The 16,825-nt window shown below is 39.5% G+C and overlaps 1 protein-coding gene across 1 annotated transcript in view; it reads left to right on the forward strand.

The window, feature by feature from the left end:
* Positions 1–14,242, forward strand: part of RNF169 (ring finger protein 169) — a 90,062-nt gene extending 75,820 nt beyond the window's left edge. Inside the window, exons 5-6 of the mRNA XM_032166940.2 lie at positions 12,128–12,227; positions 12,997–14,242. Of these exons, the coding sequence (XP_032022831.1) occupies positions 12,128–12,227; positions 12,997–14,181 (1,285 nt within the window). The 3' untranslated portion in view covers positions 14,182–14,242. The remainder of the gene's footprint in view (positions 1–12,127; positions 12,228–12,996) is intronic.
* Positions 14,243–16,825: the final 2,583 nt, after the last annotated feature.

Consider the following 16,825-nt stretch of genomic DNA (forward strand, 5'->3'; position numbering starts at 1 on the left):
GAAGCCAAGACATTTGACATTTTTAATGTGGACTTTAAATCATATGCTCAAGAGCTAAAGGAACTATGGGCAAAGAACTAAAGGAAACCATGAAAAACAATGTCCTAAGTAGACAGTATCAATAAAGAGATAAAAATTATAAAAAAGGAATCAAATAGAAATTCTGGAGCTGAAGAGTACATTGACAGAACAGATTTGAACAGGCAGAATAATTAACTAATTTGAATATAGGTCAATTGAGATTATCCAATCTGAGAAACAGAAAGAAAAAAGAATAAAGAAAAATGAACAGAGCCTAAGAAATCTGTGAGACACCATTAAGTGTACCAATATACACAAAATGGTAGTCCCAGAATGAGAAAGGGGCAGAAAGAATATTTGAAGTAATAATGACCAAACACTAACCAAATTTAATGAAAGACATTAAGTCTACACATCCAAGAAGTTCTGTGACTCCAAAGTAGGAATAAAGACGTCTACACCAAGACATATTATAATCAAACTGTTGAAAGCCAAACAGAATACTGGAAATAGCAAAGATCACAAATCACTATACCAGATATAATAATAATGAAAAAGTTTGAAATATCGTGAGAATTACCAAAACGTGACACAGAGACAGGAAGTGAGCACATGCTGTTGGAAAAATGATGCTGATAGACTTGCTTGATACAGGGTTGCCACGAATCTTTAGTTTGTAAAAAATGCAATATCAGCAGTGTGCAATAAAGCAAAGGACAAAAAAGAAAGGGATGCCTGTATAAGACCTAGAAAATAGCAGAAGTCCTTCTTTATCAGCAATTACATTAAATGTAAATTGATTAAACTGCAATTAAGAGGAAGAGATTGGGAGAATGGATTTAAAAAAGAAATGATTCAGATATATGCTGAGACACACCTTAGATCCAAAGACAGAAATAGGTTGATAGTGAAAGGATGGAAAGATATTTCATGCAAACAGTAAACAAGAGAGCTGGAGTAACTATACTAATATCAGACAATATAGACTTCAGGTTAAAAATTGTTACAAAAGACAAATACATTATATAATGATAAAAAGATCAATTCAACAAGAAGAATTCTTCTGAAGTGCACATGGAACATTCTCCAACATAGACTGTATGTTAGACCATAAAACAAGTCTCAATATAGTTTAAAAGGTTGAAATAATAACTATATTTTTGACCACAATGGAATGAAACTAGAAATTGATAGGAAGAAAACTGGAAAATTAATATGTGGAAATGAAACAACACATTCTTTAAAACCAGTGAGCCAAAGAAGAAGTCACAAGAGAAATTAGAAAATACTTTGAGAGGAATGAAAATAAAAACCTTCCTGGATATATACACCCTCTTAAGACTGAACCAGGAAGAAATTGAAACCCTCAATAGACCAATAGTGAGTTCTGAAATTGAGGCAGTGAGGAGTAGCCTACCAACCAAAAAAGCCCAGGACAAGACATTCACAGCTGAATTCTACCACAGGTACGATGATGAGTTGGTGCCATTTCTACAGAAACTATTCCAAAAAATTGAAAAGCAGGGACTCCTCCCTAACTCATTCTATAAGGCCTGCATCATCCTGATACCAAAACCTGGAAGAGATACAACAAAAAAAGAAAACTTCAGGCCAAATATCCTTGATAAACATCAATGCAAAAGTCCTCAATAAAATACTGGCAAACCAAATCCAGCACATCAAAAAGCTTATTTGTCATGACCAAGTAGGCTCCATCCCCTGTGTGTTAATCTTTTTTCACACTGCTATAAAGAACTGCCTGAGACTAGGTAATTTATAAAGAAAAGAAGTTTAATTGACTCAGTTCCATGTGGCTGGGGGAGGCCTCAGGAAACTTACAATCATGGCGGAAGTCAAAGCAGGCACCTTCTTCACAAGGTGGCAGGAGGGAGTGAATGAATGAAGGGGGAAGAGGCCCTTATAAAACCATAAGATCTTGGCCAGAAGCAATGGCTCACACCTGTAATCCCAGCACATTGGGAGGCTGAGGCAGGTGGATCACTTGAAGTCAAGAGTTCGAGACCAGCCTGGCCAACATAGTGAAACCCCATCTGTACTAAAAATACAAAAATTAGCTGGGTGTGGTGACATGCACCTGTAATCCCAGCTACTCCAGAGGCTGAGACATGAGAATCACTTGAACCTGGGAGGTGGATGTCACAGCGAGTCAAGATTGAGCCACTGCACTACTGCCTGGGTGACAGAGCAAGACCCCACCTCATAAATAAGTAAATAAATAAAATCGTCAGATCTCATGAGAACTCACTATTACAAGAACAGCATTGGGGAAACCACCCCCATGATTCAGTTACCACCACCTGGACTCTACCTTGACACATGGGGATTATGAGGTTTATAATTCAAGATGAAATTTGGGTGGGAACACAAAGCCTAACCATTCCACCCCTGGCCCCTCCCAAATATCATGTCCTCACTTTTCAAAACACAATCAAGCCTTTCAACAGCCCCCCCCAAAGTCTCATCTGAGACAAGGCAAGTCCCTGCTGCCTATGAGCCTATAAAATCAAAAGCAAGTTAGTTATTTCATAGATGCAATAAGGGTATAGTCATTGGGTAAATACACCCATTCCCATTGGGAGAAATTGGCCAAAACGAAGGGGCTACAGGCCCCATGCAAGTCTGAAATCCAGCAGGGCAGCCAAATCTTAAAGCTCCGAAATGATCTCCTTTGACTCCATGTCTCACATTCAGATCACACTAGTGCAAGAGGTGGGCTCCCAGGGCCTTGAGCAGCTCTGCCCCTGTGGCTTTGCAGGGTACAGCTCCCTTCCTGGCTGATTTCACAGGCTGGCATTGAGTGTCTATGGCTTTTTTAGGTACATGGTGTAAGCTGTCAGTGGATCTACCATTCTGGGGTCTGGAGGAAGGTAGCCCTCTTATCACAGCTCCTCTAGGCAGTGCCCCAATGGGGACTCGGTGTGGGTATTTCCCTTCCACACTGCCCTAGCAGAGGTGCTCCAGGCTCCACCTCTGCAGCAGACTTCTGCCTGGACATCCTGGCATTTGCATACATTCTGTGTAATCTAGGTGAAGGTTCCCAAACCTCATTTCTTCACTTCTGTGCACCTACAGGCCCAATACCACATGTAAGCCACCAAGGCTTGGGGCTTGTACTCTCTGAAACAATGGCCTGATCTGTACATTGGCCCCTTTTAGCCATGGCTGGGTTGTGGGTACCAAGAGACTTCACAAAGCAGCAAGGCCCTGGGCCCACAAAACCATTTTCTCCTCCTAGCTTTCTGGGCCTGCAGTGGGAGGGCTTGCTGTGAAGACTTCTGACATGCCCTGAAGACATTTTCCCCATTGTCTTGGCAATTGACATTTGGCTCCTTATTACTTATGCAAATTTCTGCAGCTGAGTTTTGTTTTCTATTGCTCCGTCAGACTGGAAATTTTCCAAACGTTTATGTTGTGCTTTCCTTTTAAACATAAGTTCCAATTCCAGACCATCTCTTTGTGAATTATGGGGATTATAATTCAAGATGAGATTTGGGTGGGGACACAAAGCCTAATGATATCACCCGGGATGCAAGGGTGGTTCAGCATAGACAAATCAGTAAATGTGATTCTTCACATAAACAGAACTAAAGACAAAAACTATGTGATTATCTCAATAGGTGCAGAAATGGCCTTCAATAAAATTCAGCATCCCTTCATGTTGAAAACTCTCAATAAACTAGATATTGAAGGAACATACCTCAAAATAATAAGAGCCATATATGACAGACCCACAGCCAATACCATTCTGAATGGACAAACGCTGGAAGCATTCCCCTTGAAAATAGGCACAAGACAAGGATGCCCTCTCTCACCACTCCTATTCAGCATAGTATTGGAGGTTCTAGCCAGGGCAATCAGGCAAGAGAAAGAAATAAAGCATATTCAAATAGGAAGAGAGGAAGTCAAACTGTCTTTGTTTGCAGATGACATGATTCTATATCTAGAAAACACCATTGTCCCAGCCCAAAAGCTTATTAATCTGATAAGCAGCTTCAGCAAAATCTCAGGATACAAAATCATTGTACAAAATTCACTAGCATTCCTATACACCAGTAGCAGGTAACCAGAGAGCCAAATCATGAATAAACTCCCATTCACAAGTGACACAAAAAGAATAAAATAGGAATATGACTAACAAGGGAAGGCAGGACCTCTTCAAGGAGAACTACAAACCACTGCTCAAAGAAATCAGAGATGACCCAAACAAATGGAAAAACATTGCATGCTCATGGATAGGAAGAATGAATATCATTAAAATGGCTGTACTGCCCAAAGCAATTTATAGATTCAACTTTATTCCCATTAAACTACCATTGACATTCTTCACAGAATTAGAAAAAACTATTTTAAAATTCATATGGAACCCAAACCATTTAAAATTCATATGGAACCTCAATATTCATGACAATTCTAAGCAAAAAGAAAAAAGCTGGAGACATCACGCTACCTGACTTCAAACTATACTACAAGGCTACTGTAACCAAAACAGCCTGATATTGGTACAAGAATAGACAGACCAATGGAACAGAATAGAGAATCCAGAAATAAGACCACATACCTGCAACCATATGATCTTAGATAAACCTGACAAAAACAATGGGGAAAGGATTCCCTATTTAGTAAGTGGTGCTGGGAGAATTGGTTAGCCATATGCAGAAAACTGAAACTGGACCCCTTCCTTACACCATATAAAAAATAAAAAAATCAACTCAAGATGAATTAAAGACTTAAATGTAAAACCAAAAACTATAAAAACCCTAGAAGAAAATCTAGGCAATACCATTCAGGACCATAGGCATGGGCAAAGATTTCATGATGAAGATGTCAAAAGCAATTGCACCAAAAGTAAAATTGACGAATTGGATCTAATTAAACTAAAGAGCTTCTGCACAGCAAAAGAAACTGTCATCAGAGTGAACAGACAACCTACGGAATGGGAGAAAATTTTGCAATCTATCCATCTGACAAAGGTCTAACATTCAGCATCTACAAGGAATTTAAACAAATTTACAAGAAAAAAAAAGCCACCCCAGTAAAAAGTGGACAAAGGATGAATAGACACTTCTCAAAAGAAGACATACATGTGGCCAACTAGCATATGAAAAAGAGCTTGACATTACTGATCATTAGAGAAATGCAAATCAAAACCATAATGAGATACCATCTCACACCAGTCAGAATGGCTATTATTAAAAAGTCAAAAAACAACAGATGCTGGCAAGGTTATGGAGAAAAAGGAACACTTTTACATTGTTGGTGGGAGTGTAAATTAGTTCAACCATTGTGGAAGACAGTGTGGCGATTCCTCAGAAACCTAGAGGCAGAAATACCATTTGACCCAGCAATCTCATTACTAGGTATATACCCAAAGGAATATATATCATTCCCTTATAAAAGTACACACACATGTAGGTTCATTGCAGCATTGTTCACAATAGCAAAGACATGGAACCAACCTAAATGCCATTCAGTGATAGACTGAATAAAGAAAATGTGGTACGTATACCCCCATGGAATACTATGCAGCCATTAAAAGGAACAAGATTATGTCCTTTGCAGGGGCATGGATGGAGCTGGAAGACATCATTCTCAGCAAACTAATGCAGGAACAGAAAACCAAACATCACATATTCTCATTTATAAAGTGGGAGCCGAATGATGAGAACTCATGGACACGTGGGGAAACTGGGGAAACGACACACACTGGGGCCTGCAGGAGGAAGGGGGTGGGAGGAGGGAGATCATCAGGAAAAATAGCTAATGGATGCTGGGCTTAATACCTAGGTGATGGGATGATCTGTGCAGCAAACCACCATGACACAGGTTTAGCTATGTAACAAACCTGCACATCCTGCACATGTACCCCTGAACTTAAAAGTTAGAAAAAGGTAAAAATTAAAACCTGTACATCAAAACTTAATGTAATGACAGCAGTGCTCAGAGGGAAATTTATAGTTGTAAAAGCCTACATTATAAAAGATCTAAGACTAAACAGAACAGACTAAACACAGAAAACAAAAGGAAAGAAATAATAAAGATTACATTTAAGATTAACAGAGAATAGGAAAACAGTAGAATGAATGAAACCCAAAAGCTGGGTCCTTTGGTAAGATCAACAAAATTGACAAATTTTTAACGACTGGTCAAGAAAAAAGAGAAGACTCAAATTACCAAAATTAGGAAGAAAATGACGACATTACTGTTACTATAGAATTAAGAAGGATTATAGACAAATACTATGAACAATTTTAATGCCAGCAGATTAGACAATTTAGATGAAATGTACCAGTTTCTAGAGTGAATGTAATGAAATACCAATTCCTAGAAACTCGTAAAGTACGTGAGGAAGTTGAAAATCTGAATTGACCTATATCAAGTAAAGAGGTTGAACCCATAATAAAAAAAAAAATCCAACAATAAAAGCCGAGGGCCAATGGCTTCACTGGTGATTTTGCCAAACAACTAAAGAATTAACATGAATCCCACCCTCTCCCAAAAATTAGAAGAATAAATATTATATGAGGTAAGCATTACCCTGATACCAAAGTCAGACAAATATTTCATAAGAAAACTATAGGCCAAGATCTCTTAGGAATATAGATAAAAATTCTTCAGCAAAAATACTAGCCAACAAAATCCAGCAGCATTTTTTTAAAAGAATTATATACCATGACCAAGTGGGATTTATTCCAAGAATGCAAAGGTGTTTCAGCATACGAAGATCAATGTAATGTACCATTTTAGTAGAATGAAGGGGAAAAAAGCTCAGTAGACACACACAAAAAGTGACAAAATCTTATACCCTTTCATGAGAAAAATGCTGAACACGTAGGAAAATAAGAGAACTTCAGCCTTATAAAAGGAATCTATGAAAAACCCACAGCAACATCATACTCAGTGGTGAAAGAGAAAACTTTCCTCCCAGTAGCAGGAACAAGATAAATGATGTCTACTGTTGCCTTTTGTTCAACATTGTACTGGAAATTCTAGCCATAAAAATTGGGCAAGAGAAATAAAAGGCATCCAGATAGCAAAGGAAGAAGTAAGACTATTTCTGTTTACACATGACATTTTATTCACAAAAAATCCTAAAGAATCCATGAAATAATTGTTAAAGCTAATAGACAAATTTTAGCAAAGTTGCAAGATATAAGCTCACCACACAAAAATCGGTTGCATTTCTATACACTAGCAGTGAACAACCCAAAAAGGTAACTATGAAAACAATTCAGTTTACAATAGCATCAAAAAATAGAATACTTATGAATAAATTTAACCGCACTAGTGCAAGACTTGTATGCTGAAAACTACAAAACGTTGCTGAAAGAAAGAAGATCTAAGCAAAAGACTTCCTGTGCTTATGGATTAGAAGACATAATATTGTTAAGATGGCAATACTCTTTAAGTCGTTTTACAGATTTAGTGTAACACCTATTAAAATTCCAATGGTCTTCTTTGCAGAAATGGACAAACATACCAAAACACATATATGAATTTTCAGAGGATCCCAAATAGTTAAAACAATCTTGAAAAAAAAAAAAACAAAGGTGGAAGACTCAACTCCTGATTTCAAAACTTACTGCAAAGTATAGCAATCAAAACAATGTGGTACTGGAATAAGGGCAGACATGTAAATCCATGGAATAGAGTTGAGAGTCCAGAAATAAACCCATACATCCATGGTCAACTGATTTCCAACAAGGGTGCCAAGACCATTCAGTGGGGAAAGAACAGCCACTTTACATATGGTGCTGGTATAACTGGGTATCTACATGCAAAAGAATGAAGTTGGGCCCCAACCTCATACCACATACAAAAATGAACTCCAGATGGATCAGAGACCTAAATGTAAGTGCTTAAACTATAAAACTCTTAGAAGAAAACACTTGAGGAGTTCAGTTGTGTAATAACTGATCTCTTACAGCACTTATGCTATAGGGTGGTGGACTTCAGTGGCTAGACGCTCCTTTCAGTGAAGGTTGTCTTTTGATCAATCTGTCTCTAATGCTTTGCACAGAGTTGGTGCCCAGTAAAAAGTCTGTTGATCAAATATGAATGGGAGAGGTAATGACAATTTCAGCTATACTAAAGTTTACCAAAAAGATTTTAGATTGTCAGAATTTTTTTTTTCTTCATTGCGTGCTTGGTCACTGCAAGTGTGTTTCCTCCCTGGGCCTTTTCTTTTGCCAAAATGGAGTTTATGGGGCATGTGAAGACGTTCTCCCCAGCTACAGGTAGTTGTCATTTGTGTATCTGATAATGTAGGCTTGAAAACAGTGACTTTCAATTTGACTGTTTTACACCTGACAAAATGGATTTATAGCCTGTTTTTAAAAAGTAAGTTATTTCTTAATTATGTAATATTTGGAACTTAAGGTCTAGATCCAGCCTCAGTTTGAATACCTCTAACGGCATGGAGCTCAGTGTCTTCCCAGGCAACTATCAGTGAACTGCTCTATTGAAAGTTACAAAAGTCTTTCTCAGGTTGATCAGAAAATCTTTTCCTCTTGGTGTCTACTTGTTTTGCCAATGGAATCACACCAAACAATTGATATATTTGAAGTAACAATGCTGTCTCTCTCAACTTTACATCCCTTTTTTCTAACCCAAGGTATATATTATTTACCACAGCATTTTAATCTGCTATACAGTATACTTCTGGGTGGCTTACACCACTGACAGTTTCTGTGACTTCTAGGGATGCAAATGAATATCAATATTTTTAATAGTAAACTACCAATCAAGCTGACTTTTACACAGCTGCTTTTATAGGGGGATGTTGAAATTTTCTACTTGCTCCAAAATGTATTTCCCACTAGACAGTACAACTTTCACATCTTTCATTTGGGTTAAATGTTGAATTTCTTGGTAAAGTGCAAGCACGTGATACAGGCTGGCCAGCTCTTTCTTCTATTAACACTATGTGGCCATAAGACATAGGATGGGAGGGTTTCAAATGGGAGGAATAACACAGAAATACTGGAATAGAAGCCCTTATGAGTGGGTAGGACATGCTACCCACTCTACTTACTAGAGATGTAGGGAGAAGAGAGGCACCGTGGGGGAAGGTACCTTACCTCCTTTACAAGTTTTCTCCAAGCTAATGCTGGCATTGTAAAACTCTGAAAACAAGTCTTTTGCTACAAAAGAGTAGATATGATGCATTCCATTCCAAAGCTAAATCGAATCATTTGAAGAAATAATTTCTGTTTGAGATTATCTGCATAACTATATGTCCACCTTGACATATGGCAAATTCCTGTTTATCCTTTGAAATGAACATGCTACAGGAAGACTTTTCCAACCCAGATCTCACTTCATCCCAGGTTATGAAGAACTCTTTCCTTTATGCCATTTCTGCTTCCTATGCATACTTCTTTTTGTTGTGCCCGTTCACTGTATTGTATTTATTTGCCCACTGGACTCTGATTCCTTGAAGATCTAGACTGTGTCTCATTCTTCTCTGTATTCTCAGTGCCTGGATAATGGCCATCAGTGTCTGGCATACATATAGTAAGTATATGATACATGCTTGGTGAACAGACATATATTTAGGCAAGAGTTGAGGAACAGGGAAACAAAGGCGAGTGAGAAATTAAGTGTCCCTACTTGTTTCTGGGGCAGGTGACAGTCATCTGCACATAATTCCAACATAGATTCACATATGATCCTGGGACAACTGTTAATAGATATCCACATACAAAAGGATAAAGTTGGACTCCAACTTCACACCATTTTGAGTTATAAAATTTAACTCAAAATGGACCAAAGACCTAACTTAAGAGTCAAAATGATAAAACTCTTAGAAGAAAACACTTGGGAAGTTTAGTTGCCTACTAACTGCTGTCTTATGGCACTTACTAAGCTATAGTGCAGTGGACTTCAGTATAGAATCCAAGTACTGTGGAGTTTGGTTTGGGTTATAAACTCAATGTCATAAAGACAAAAATCATGTGTTCTTTAAACGTCTGAAATCACTAGGATTTAGGCCTTTGAAAGCTCAAATGTAATGGATTAAAGGAGAGACTACATTTAATTTTGACTCTGTACATAGAGATCTAATGCACTGCTGTGCATTTTTGTAAGTACTTCAATATTTGTTTTGTGCTTGATTTAGATTGAAGAGAGGTTTGGGTCTAATAAAAAGAAAAATCTGTTGCTTGAATTGGAAAAAACTACTTTAAAGTTCATATGGAACCAAAAAAGAGCCCGCATTGCCAAGTCAATCCTAAGCCAAAAGAACAAAGCTGGAGGCATCACGCTACCTGACTTCAAACTATACTACAAGGCTACAGTAACCAAAACAGCATGGTACTGGTACCACAACAGAGATATAGATCAATGGAACAGAACAGAGCCCTCAGAAATGATGCCGCATATCTACAACTATTTGATCTTTGACAAACCTGACAAAAACAAGAAATGGGGAAAGGATTCCCTATTTAATAAATGGTGCTGGGAAAACTGGCTAGCCATATGTAGAAAGCTGAAACTGGATCCCTTCCTTACACCTTATACAAAAATTAATTCAAGATGGATTAAAGACTTAAATGTTAGACCTAAAACCATTAAAATCCTACAAGAAAACCTAGGCAATACCATTCAGGCCATAGGCATGGGCAAGGACTTCATGTCTAAAACACCAAAAGCAATGGCAACAAAAGCCAAAATTGACAAATGGGATCTCATTAAACTAAAGAGCTTCTGCACAGCAAAAGAAACTACCATCAGAGTGAACAGGCAACCTACAGAATGGGAGAAAATTTTTGCAACCTACTCATCTGACAAAGGGCTAATATCCAGAATCTACAATGAACTCAAACAAATTTACAAGAAAAAAACAAACAACCCCATCAAAAAGTGGGCAAAGGACATGAACAGACACTTCTCAAAAGAAGACATTTATGCAGCCAGAAAACACATGAAGAAATGCTCATCATCACTGGCCATCAGAGAAATGCAAATCAAAATCACAGTGAGACACCATCTCACACCAGTTAGAATGGCCATCATTAAAAAATCAGGAAACAACAGGTGCTGGAGAGGATGTGGAGAAATAGGAACACTTTTACACTGTTGGTGGGACTGTAAACTAGTTCAACCATTGTGGAAGTCAGTGTGGCGATTCCTCAGGGATCTAGAACTAGAAATACCATTTGACCCAGCCATCCCATTACTGGGTATATACCCAAAGGAGTATAAATCATGCTGCTATAAAGACACATGCACACGTATGTTTATTGCGGCACTATTCACAATAGCAAAGACTTGGAACCAACCCAAATGTCCAACAACAATAGACTGGATTAAGAAAATGTGGCACATATACACCATGGAATACTATGCAGCCATAAAAATTGATGAGTTCGTGTCCTTTGTAGGGACATGGATGAAACTGGAAAACATCATTCTCAGTAAACTATCGCAAGGACAAAAAACCAAACACCGCATGTTCTCACTCCTAGGTGGGAATTGAACAATGAGAACTCATGGACACAGGAAGGGGAACATCACATTCCGGGTACTGTTGTGGGGTGGGGGGTGGGGGGGGCGGGGACAGCATTAGGAGATATACCTAATGCTAAATGACGAGCTAATGGATGCAGGAAATCAACATGGCACATGGATACATATGTAACAAACCTGCACATTGTGCACATGTACCCTAAAACCTAAAGTATAATTTAAAAAAAAAAATAAATAAATAAATAAATAAAATAAAATTAAAAAAAAATCTGTTGCTTGTAAAGGTGATTTAACATTGTATCCACCCTATTAAGGATAGTGAAATATCTCTACATCTCTCTAAGCATGTTCAAAATAGCCACTGGTTCTGCCTCCTTTTGGCAGGGTCTAGTTTGGAAACAAAACTTTGAACCAAATATCCTCTCTGGAGCACTCTCTTTTGGCAGAATTTCTATTCAGAATGTATTTTGTTAATAAATTAACTCATTTTCTATTGTAGCTGCCCAAGGGAATTCTTTCTTGGTGAGTGGCTTAGAAAGCAAAAAGATATTGTCATCCTTTTTCCTTACCTATATATGGACTACTTTTGACTACTTGTTTTTTATTTATTCTTTTTTAGGAAGCTAAACTCCAAGGTGGAAAGGAGTCAGAGCTGTAGTGACACAGCCCAGGAAAGAGTGAAGAGCAGAGTCAGAGCAGCTCCAGGCAACAAAGCCAAGGTACACCTCAGCCACAGACCTCCGGGACTTGTGAGGCTTGCGCCATCACCCCCTCTGCACATGGTCATGAAATAAACTATTCCAGAAGAGAAGAAGCAGATTGAGCTTCAGGCATACTAGTTATATTGGAGAAGTTCACAAACAGATGTGAAGGAAGAAAGTTTGAATTAGTAGCCAGATGGGTAGAATTAGGGCTACTAGAGAATCCCCCCCTTCCTTTTTTTTTAAGAGACAGAGTCTCACTCTGTCACCTAGGCTGGTGTGCAGTGGTGCAACCATAGCTCACTGAAGCCTCAGATTCCTGGGCTCAAGTAGCCTTTCTCACCTCAGCCTCCCAAGTAGCTGGGACTGCAGACACATGCCACCACACCTGGGGAATTTTTAAATTTTTTTGTAGAGATGGGATCTTGCTGTGTTTTCCAGGCTGGTCTCAAAGTGATACACCTGTCTCAGCTTCCCAAAATGCTGGGATTACAGCACTTTGGGAGGTATAAGCCACCATGCCTGGATAAGAAACCTTTTTTAAAGCTTTAGATAAGTGTTTTTTCTCCCCTACAGATTTTCAGTCTTATTGTTTGAAGTATATAGGATTTTCTGCTAAATGGTATGCTTTCTAAGTTAGGGATTTTCTCCCTTTCTTAGGCTCACTTTACCCTTCATCCCTTTTCTTGTCCTCCCCTTCCCTGTCCCTCCACCATTATAAAGGAATGATGAATGAAAATGTATATGTATGTGTGTATGAATGCATAATCTTTTTAATCTCTTTCAGGTCACAACTATGACTCCAGCCTCCAACCCCATCATTGGTGTCCTCTTGTCAACTCAAAACAACCGCTGCCTCTCAGCCCCTGACTTAACCATCGAAAAGCGTCTACCCTTCAGCTCCCTTTCATCCTTGGCTTCCCTGCATAAGCCAGAGCGTTCAATCAGCCCTGAGAGCAATGACAGCATCTCAGAAGAACTAAACCATTTCAAGCCCATTGTCTGCTCACCGTGTACCCCTCCCAAGAGACTCCCTGATGGCCGTGTGCTAAGTCCCCTCATCATCAAATCAACTCCACGCAACCTAAACAGAAGCCTGCAGAAGCAGACATCTTATGAGGCCAGTCCACGGATCCTCAAAAAGTGGGAACAGATCTTTCAGGAGCGGCAGATCAAAAAGACCCTTTCAAAAGCCACTCTTACCTCTCTGGCTCCTGAAATGGGGGAAGAGTTACTAGGCTCTGAAGGTATCCATTCTAGCAAGGAGAAGCCGCTTGTGGCTGTAAATACAAGATTGTCTGGTGGGCAGGTCCTCTCTGAGTATACTGGACCTACCTCTGCTGATCTTGATTATTTCCCCTCTGTTAGCCAAACAAAAGCAGAACAGGACAGTGATAATAAAAGTAGCACTGAGATCCCACTGGAAACCTGCTGTTCCTCAGAACTCAAAGGGGGAGGCAGTGGGACTTCTTTGGAGAGGGAGCAGTTTGAGGGATTAGGGTCAACTCCAGATGCCAAGTTAGACAAAACCTGTATAAGCAGAGCCATGAAAATCACCACAGTTAATTCAATGCTACCCCAAAACAGTGTTTTGGGTGGAGTCCTCAAAACAAAGAAACAATTGAAGACATTAAATCATTTTGATCTGACTAATGGTGTTCTAGTCGAGAGCCTAAGTGAAGAGCCACTTCCTCCTTTGCGTCGAGGCCGAAAAAGACACTGCAAGACCAAGCACTTAGAACAAAATGGCTCCCTTAAAAAACTGCGACAAACCAGTGGTGAGGTGGGTCTGGCCCCAACAGACCCAGTCCTGCGAGAGATGGAGCAGAAACTTCAGCAAGAGGAAGAGGACCGACAGTTGGCTTTGCAGTTGCAGCGCATGTTTGACAACGAGAGGCGGACTGTGAGCCGGCGAAAAGGAAGTGTGGATCAGTATCTCCTACGGTCCAGCAACATGGCCGGGGCCAAGTAGCACCTAATGAACAGTGTTACCTGTTTTTAAAAGGTCTTAGGCCTTGATCATTTATCCTGAAGAGCTGAGTGTTCTCACTTTGGTTTTATTTTAATGGCAAAACACTGTCTAATATGGTTCTGAGAGGTTCCAGGGCCTTTGTAGTCAATATCCAAGGGAACAGCATCTCCGTTTCTCTGTGACCCAGGCCAGAAGCCTGAGTGACCCATCCCTAAGGGCTTCTTGGGCCAAACCTGGCAGCACCCACTGGGAATGAAATTTGGAACAGCCTCATTCAGGAGCATAATGACCACAGTAATGGTAAAGAGGGGATACCTTCTTAAACTGATAAACTTCCTGGCTTCTTTCAGCAGGGTATTGTTTTAAATCAGCCTTGCAGATAAAAATTAATTCCATCTTTTTCAAAGAAGTGAACAATTTAGTTCCTTGGCAGATCCAAAATGATAGATGGTTATGTTACTCTTTCTGCCGTCCCTTGCCAAAAATAAATACCTATCTTTATCAGTTAAGCTTATGCCTTTACAAAAGTTAATTTACATTCTCTGTTTAAAGAATAGTATTTGGTGAATGCTATATAGTTGACAGAGCACATTTACAGACATTATTTAATTTAGTCTTTCCAAGAGACCTCTCATGTAACTGGCATTAGCCCCATTTTTAGATGATGAAACTGCAGCGCAGATGTTCCGGTTCTCTCAGCTACTAAGTGGCATAACCCATGGATTTTCTAAAGGTTTCCCAAATAGATCACAACCTAAGGGTGTGCCAGGGGAGCCTAGGGGAAGCTAGGCTGGGCATTGAACACTGATAGTGCAGAATCCACATGCAAACAAGATTGATGGGGTGGATAAACATATACTGTGCATTATCCTCATCCCCCACAGTTTAGAGCCTTCTGCTTTTCGGGGGGTTTCAGCCTATGAGACAAACTATAATCAGGCCTCATTATTACTTTTCACATGGCCAAGGGTTATCTGCAGTGTTGATCTGAAATGCTAAAAATTCACCCTGAAGTCAGGCAAGGAACAATACTTAAACTCCATACTATGGAAACAAGGTATCTAGCTGGATGCAGCTGGTAAATTCAGTCCCATGGACCTTTGGGGGTTTATTTTCCTTAGCAGCTGACACCATGTGTCTTTTGCATCCCTGGTGGTGCTTGGTGCTTCTGCCCATCTGGGCTCATTGAGAATAGGGATCAAGATGTGATTTTAGGGAATTTCTGATGGGCTGGCATTCCTCGTGTATGTATGAGTTGTTACTATAAAGTCATGTGACTGGCATTTTAACAGACCTTCCAGAGCTTATATATCCCAATATATGTTGTCTCCTTTGAGTAGCCCCAGCAGGATACTGCTTAGTTTTTCCAGTGCCATTGGTGAAAGTATTTCTGGAACTGTCTTCAAAGACTAGAAACACCGACTCCCAAAATGCTAGAACTGGAAGGGACCTTAATGGTTATCTATTCCAGCCTCCTCCTAAGGTAGTCCTCAGCTTCTAGACCTAGAAGCCAAAGTCCAGAACAGTGACCCATTGATCAAGGCAGAAAGTATAACTCCTTTTAAGTGTTCTCAGATTTGCCTTTTCTCAGGGCAAATCTTCAGTGTTTTGTGGTGGTTTGTGGTTAGGAGAGAGAATTTAAAGTCTGAGACTAGCCAGCAGCTAGTTGAAGCCTCTGGGAAAGAAGGTGGCTTATCAAGTGGGTTTGCAGTAATGAGTGCTGCTGTAAAGCAGAGCCATTTTCTTGTGCAGCTCATAGTTCCCAGTTCCCAAAGAGAAGTTCCAGAGATGTCTTAAACATTGTGGTCATCACTGAGATAGGTAGACTCTCTTTGGTGACTACTTTGGTGGGGAACATCACTCATCTGAATGTATGCATTCTGTGTTGTGTGCGTGTGTATGCACATGTGCAGATGTATGTTTTAAAAACATATATCAATCTCATGATTTTATAGTCACACCACTTCAGTTCTAGGCCCTACCAACAACTTATGTCCTCCAAGGGCTGCTGAAGGGCGTGTTTGTGCCCAAAACAGAAGAGCTGGCTCTGGTTTACAGAAGACAGGGAGGGTGACCTTACTATAAATGCCCTTAGAGGAAACTTATCAGTTACTGCCATTTCACGCATTTCCTTTTTGATCTTAGTAAATATTATTGGAAGGCTAGTCTTGTTGGTAGGAGCAAAGACACTTATTTTTCCACTTGCCATCTTTTTCTATATCTCCAGTAATTTGAAAAACACTTTTCAGTTGGAATTGATTTTTGTCTTTGGTAAAAAGAAATATTTTTAATAGATAAAAGATATATATTTTAAATATTTCCCCAAATTAATACTTTCAAGAATTGCACAGCAGTCGCAACAAGTGCAGAATGAAGAACAAATTCTTGTTAAGCAAATATTCCAAACTGTAGGTCCAGCTTACTGCCTTCCCACCTTGTACCTACAGTGATGCCTAGGATGGTATTGACAGTTGTTTTCTAAACTTCCTGCTGAGCAACAGTCCTTCAATATAGGTAGAGTGGTCTAGGTTAAGGAGGGAGGAGGGTTGATCTTTAATCAGGTTGCCTTTAGAGGAAGGAAAAACCACTAAGGTATTATCTGTATTTTAAGATGCTTCCCATCCTTAATAACTAAAACCTGAAT

The sequence above is a fragment of the Hylobates moloch genome, unplaced genomic scaffold (assembly GCF_009828535.3).
Source record: "Hylobates moloch isolate HMO894 unplaced genomic scaffold, HMol_V3 SCAFFOLD_11, whole genome shotgun sequence".
Taxonomy (NCBI): Eukaryota; Metazoa; Chordata; class Mammalia; order Primates; family Hylobatidae; genus Hylobates; species Hylobates moloch.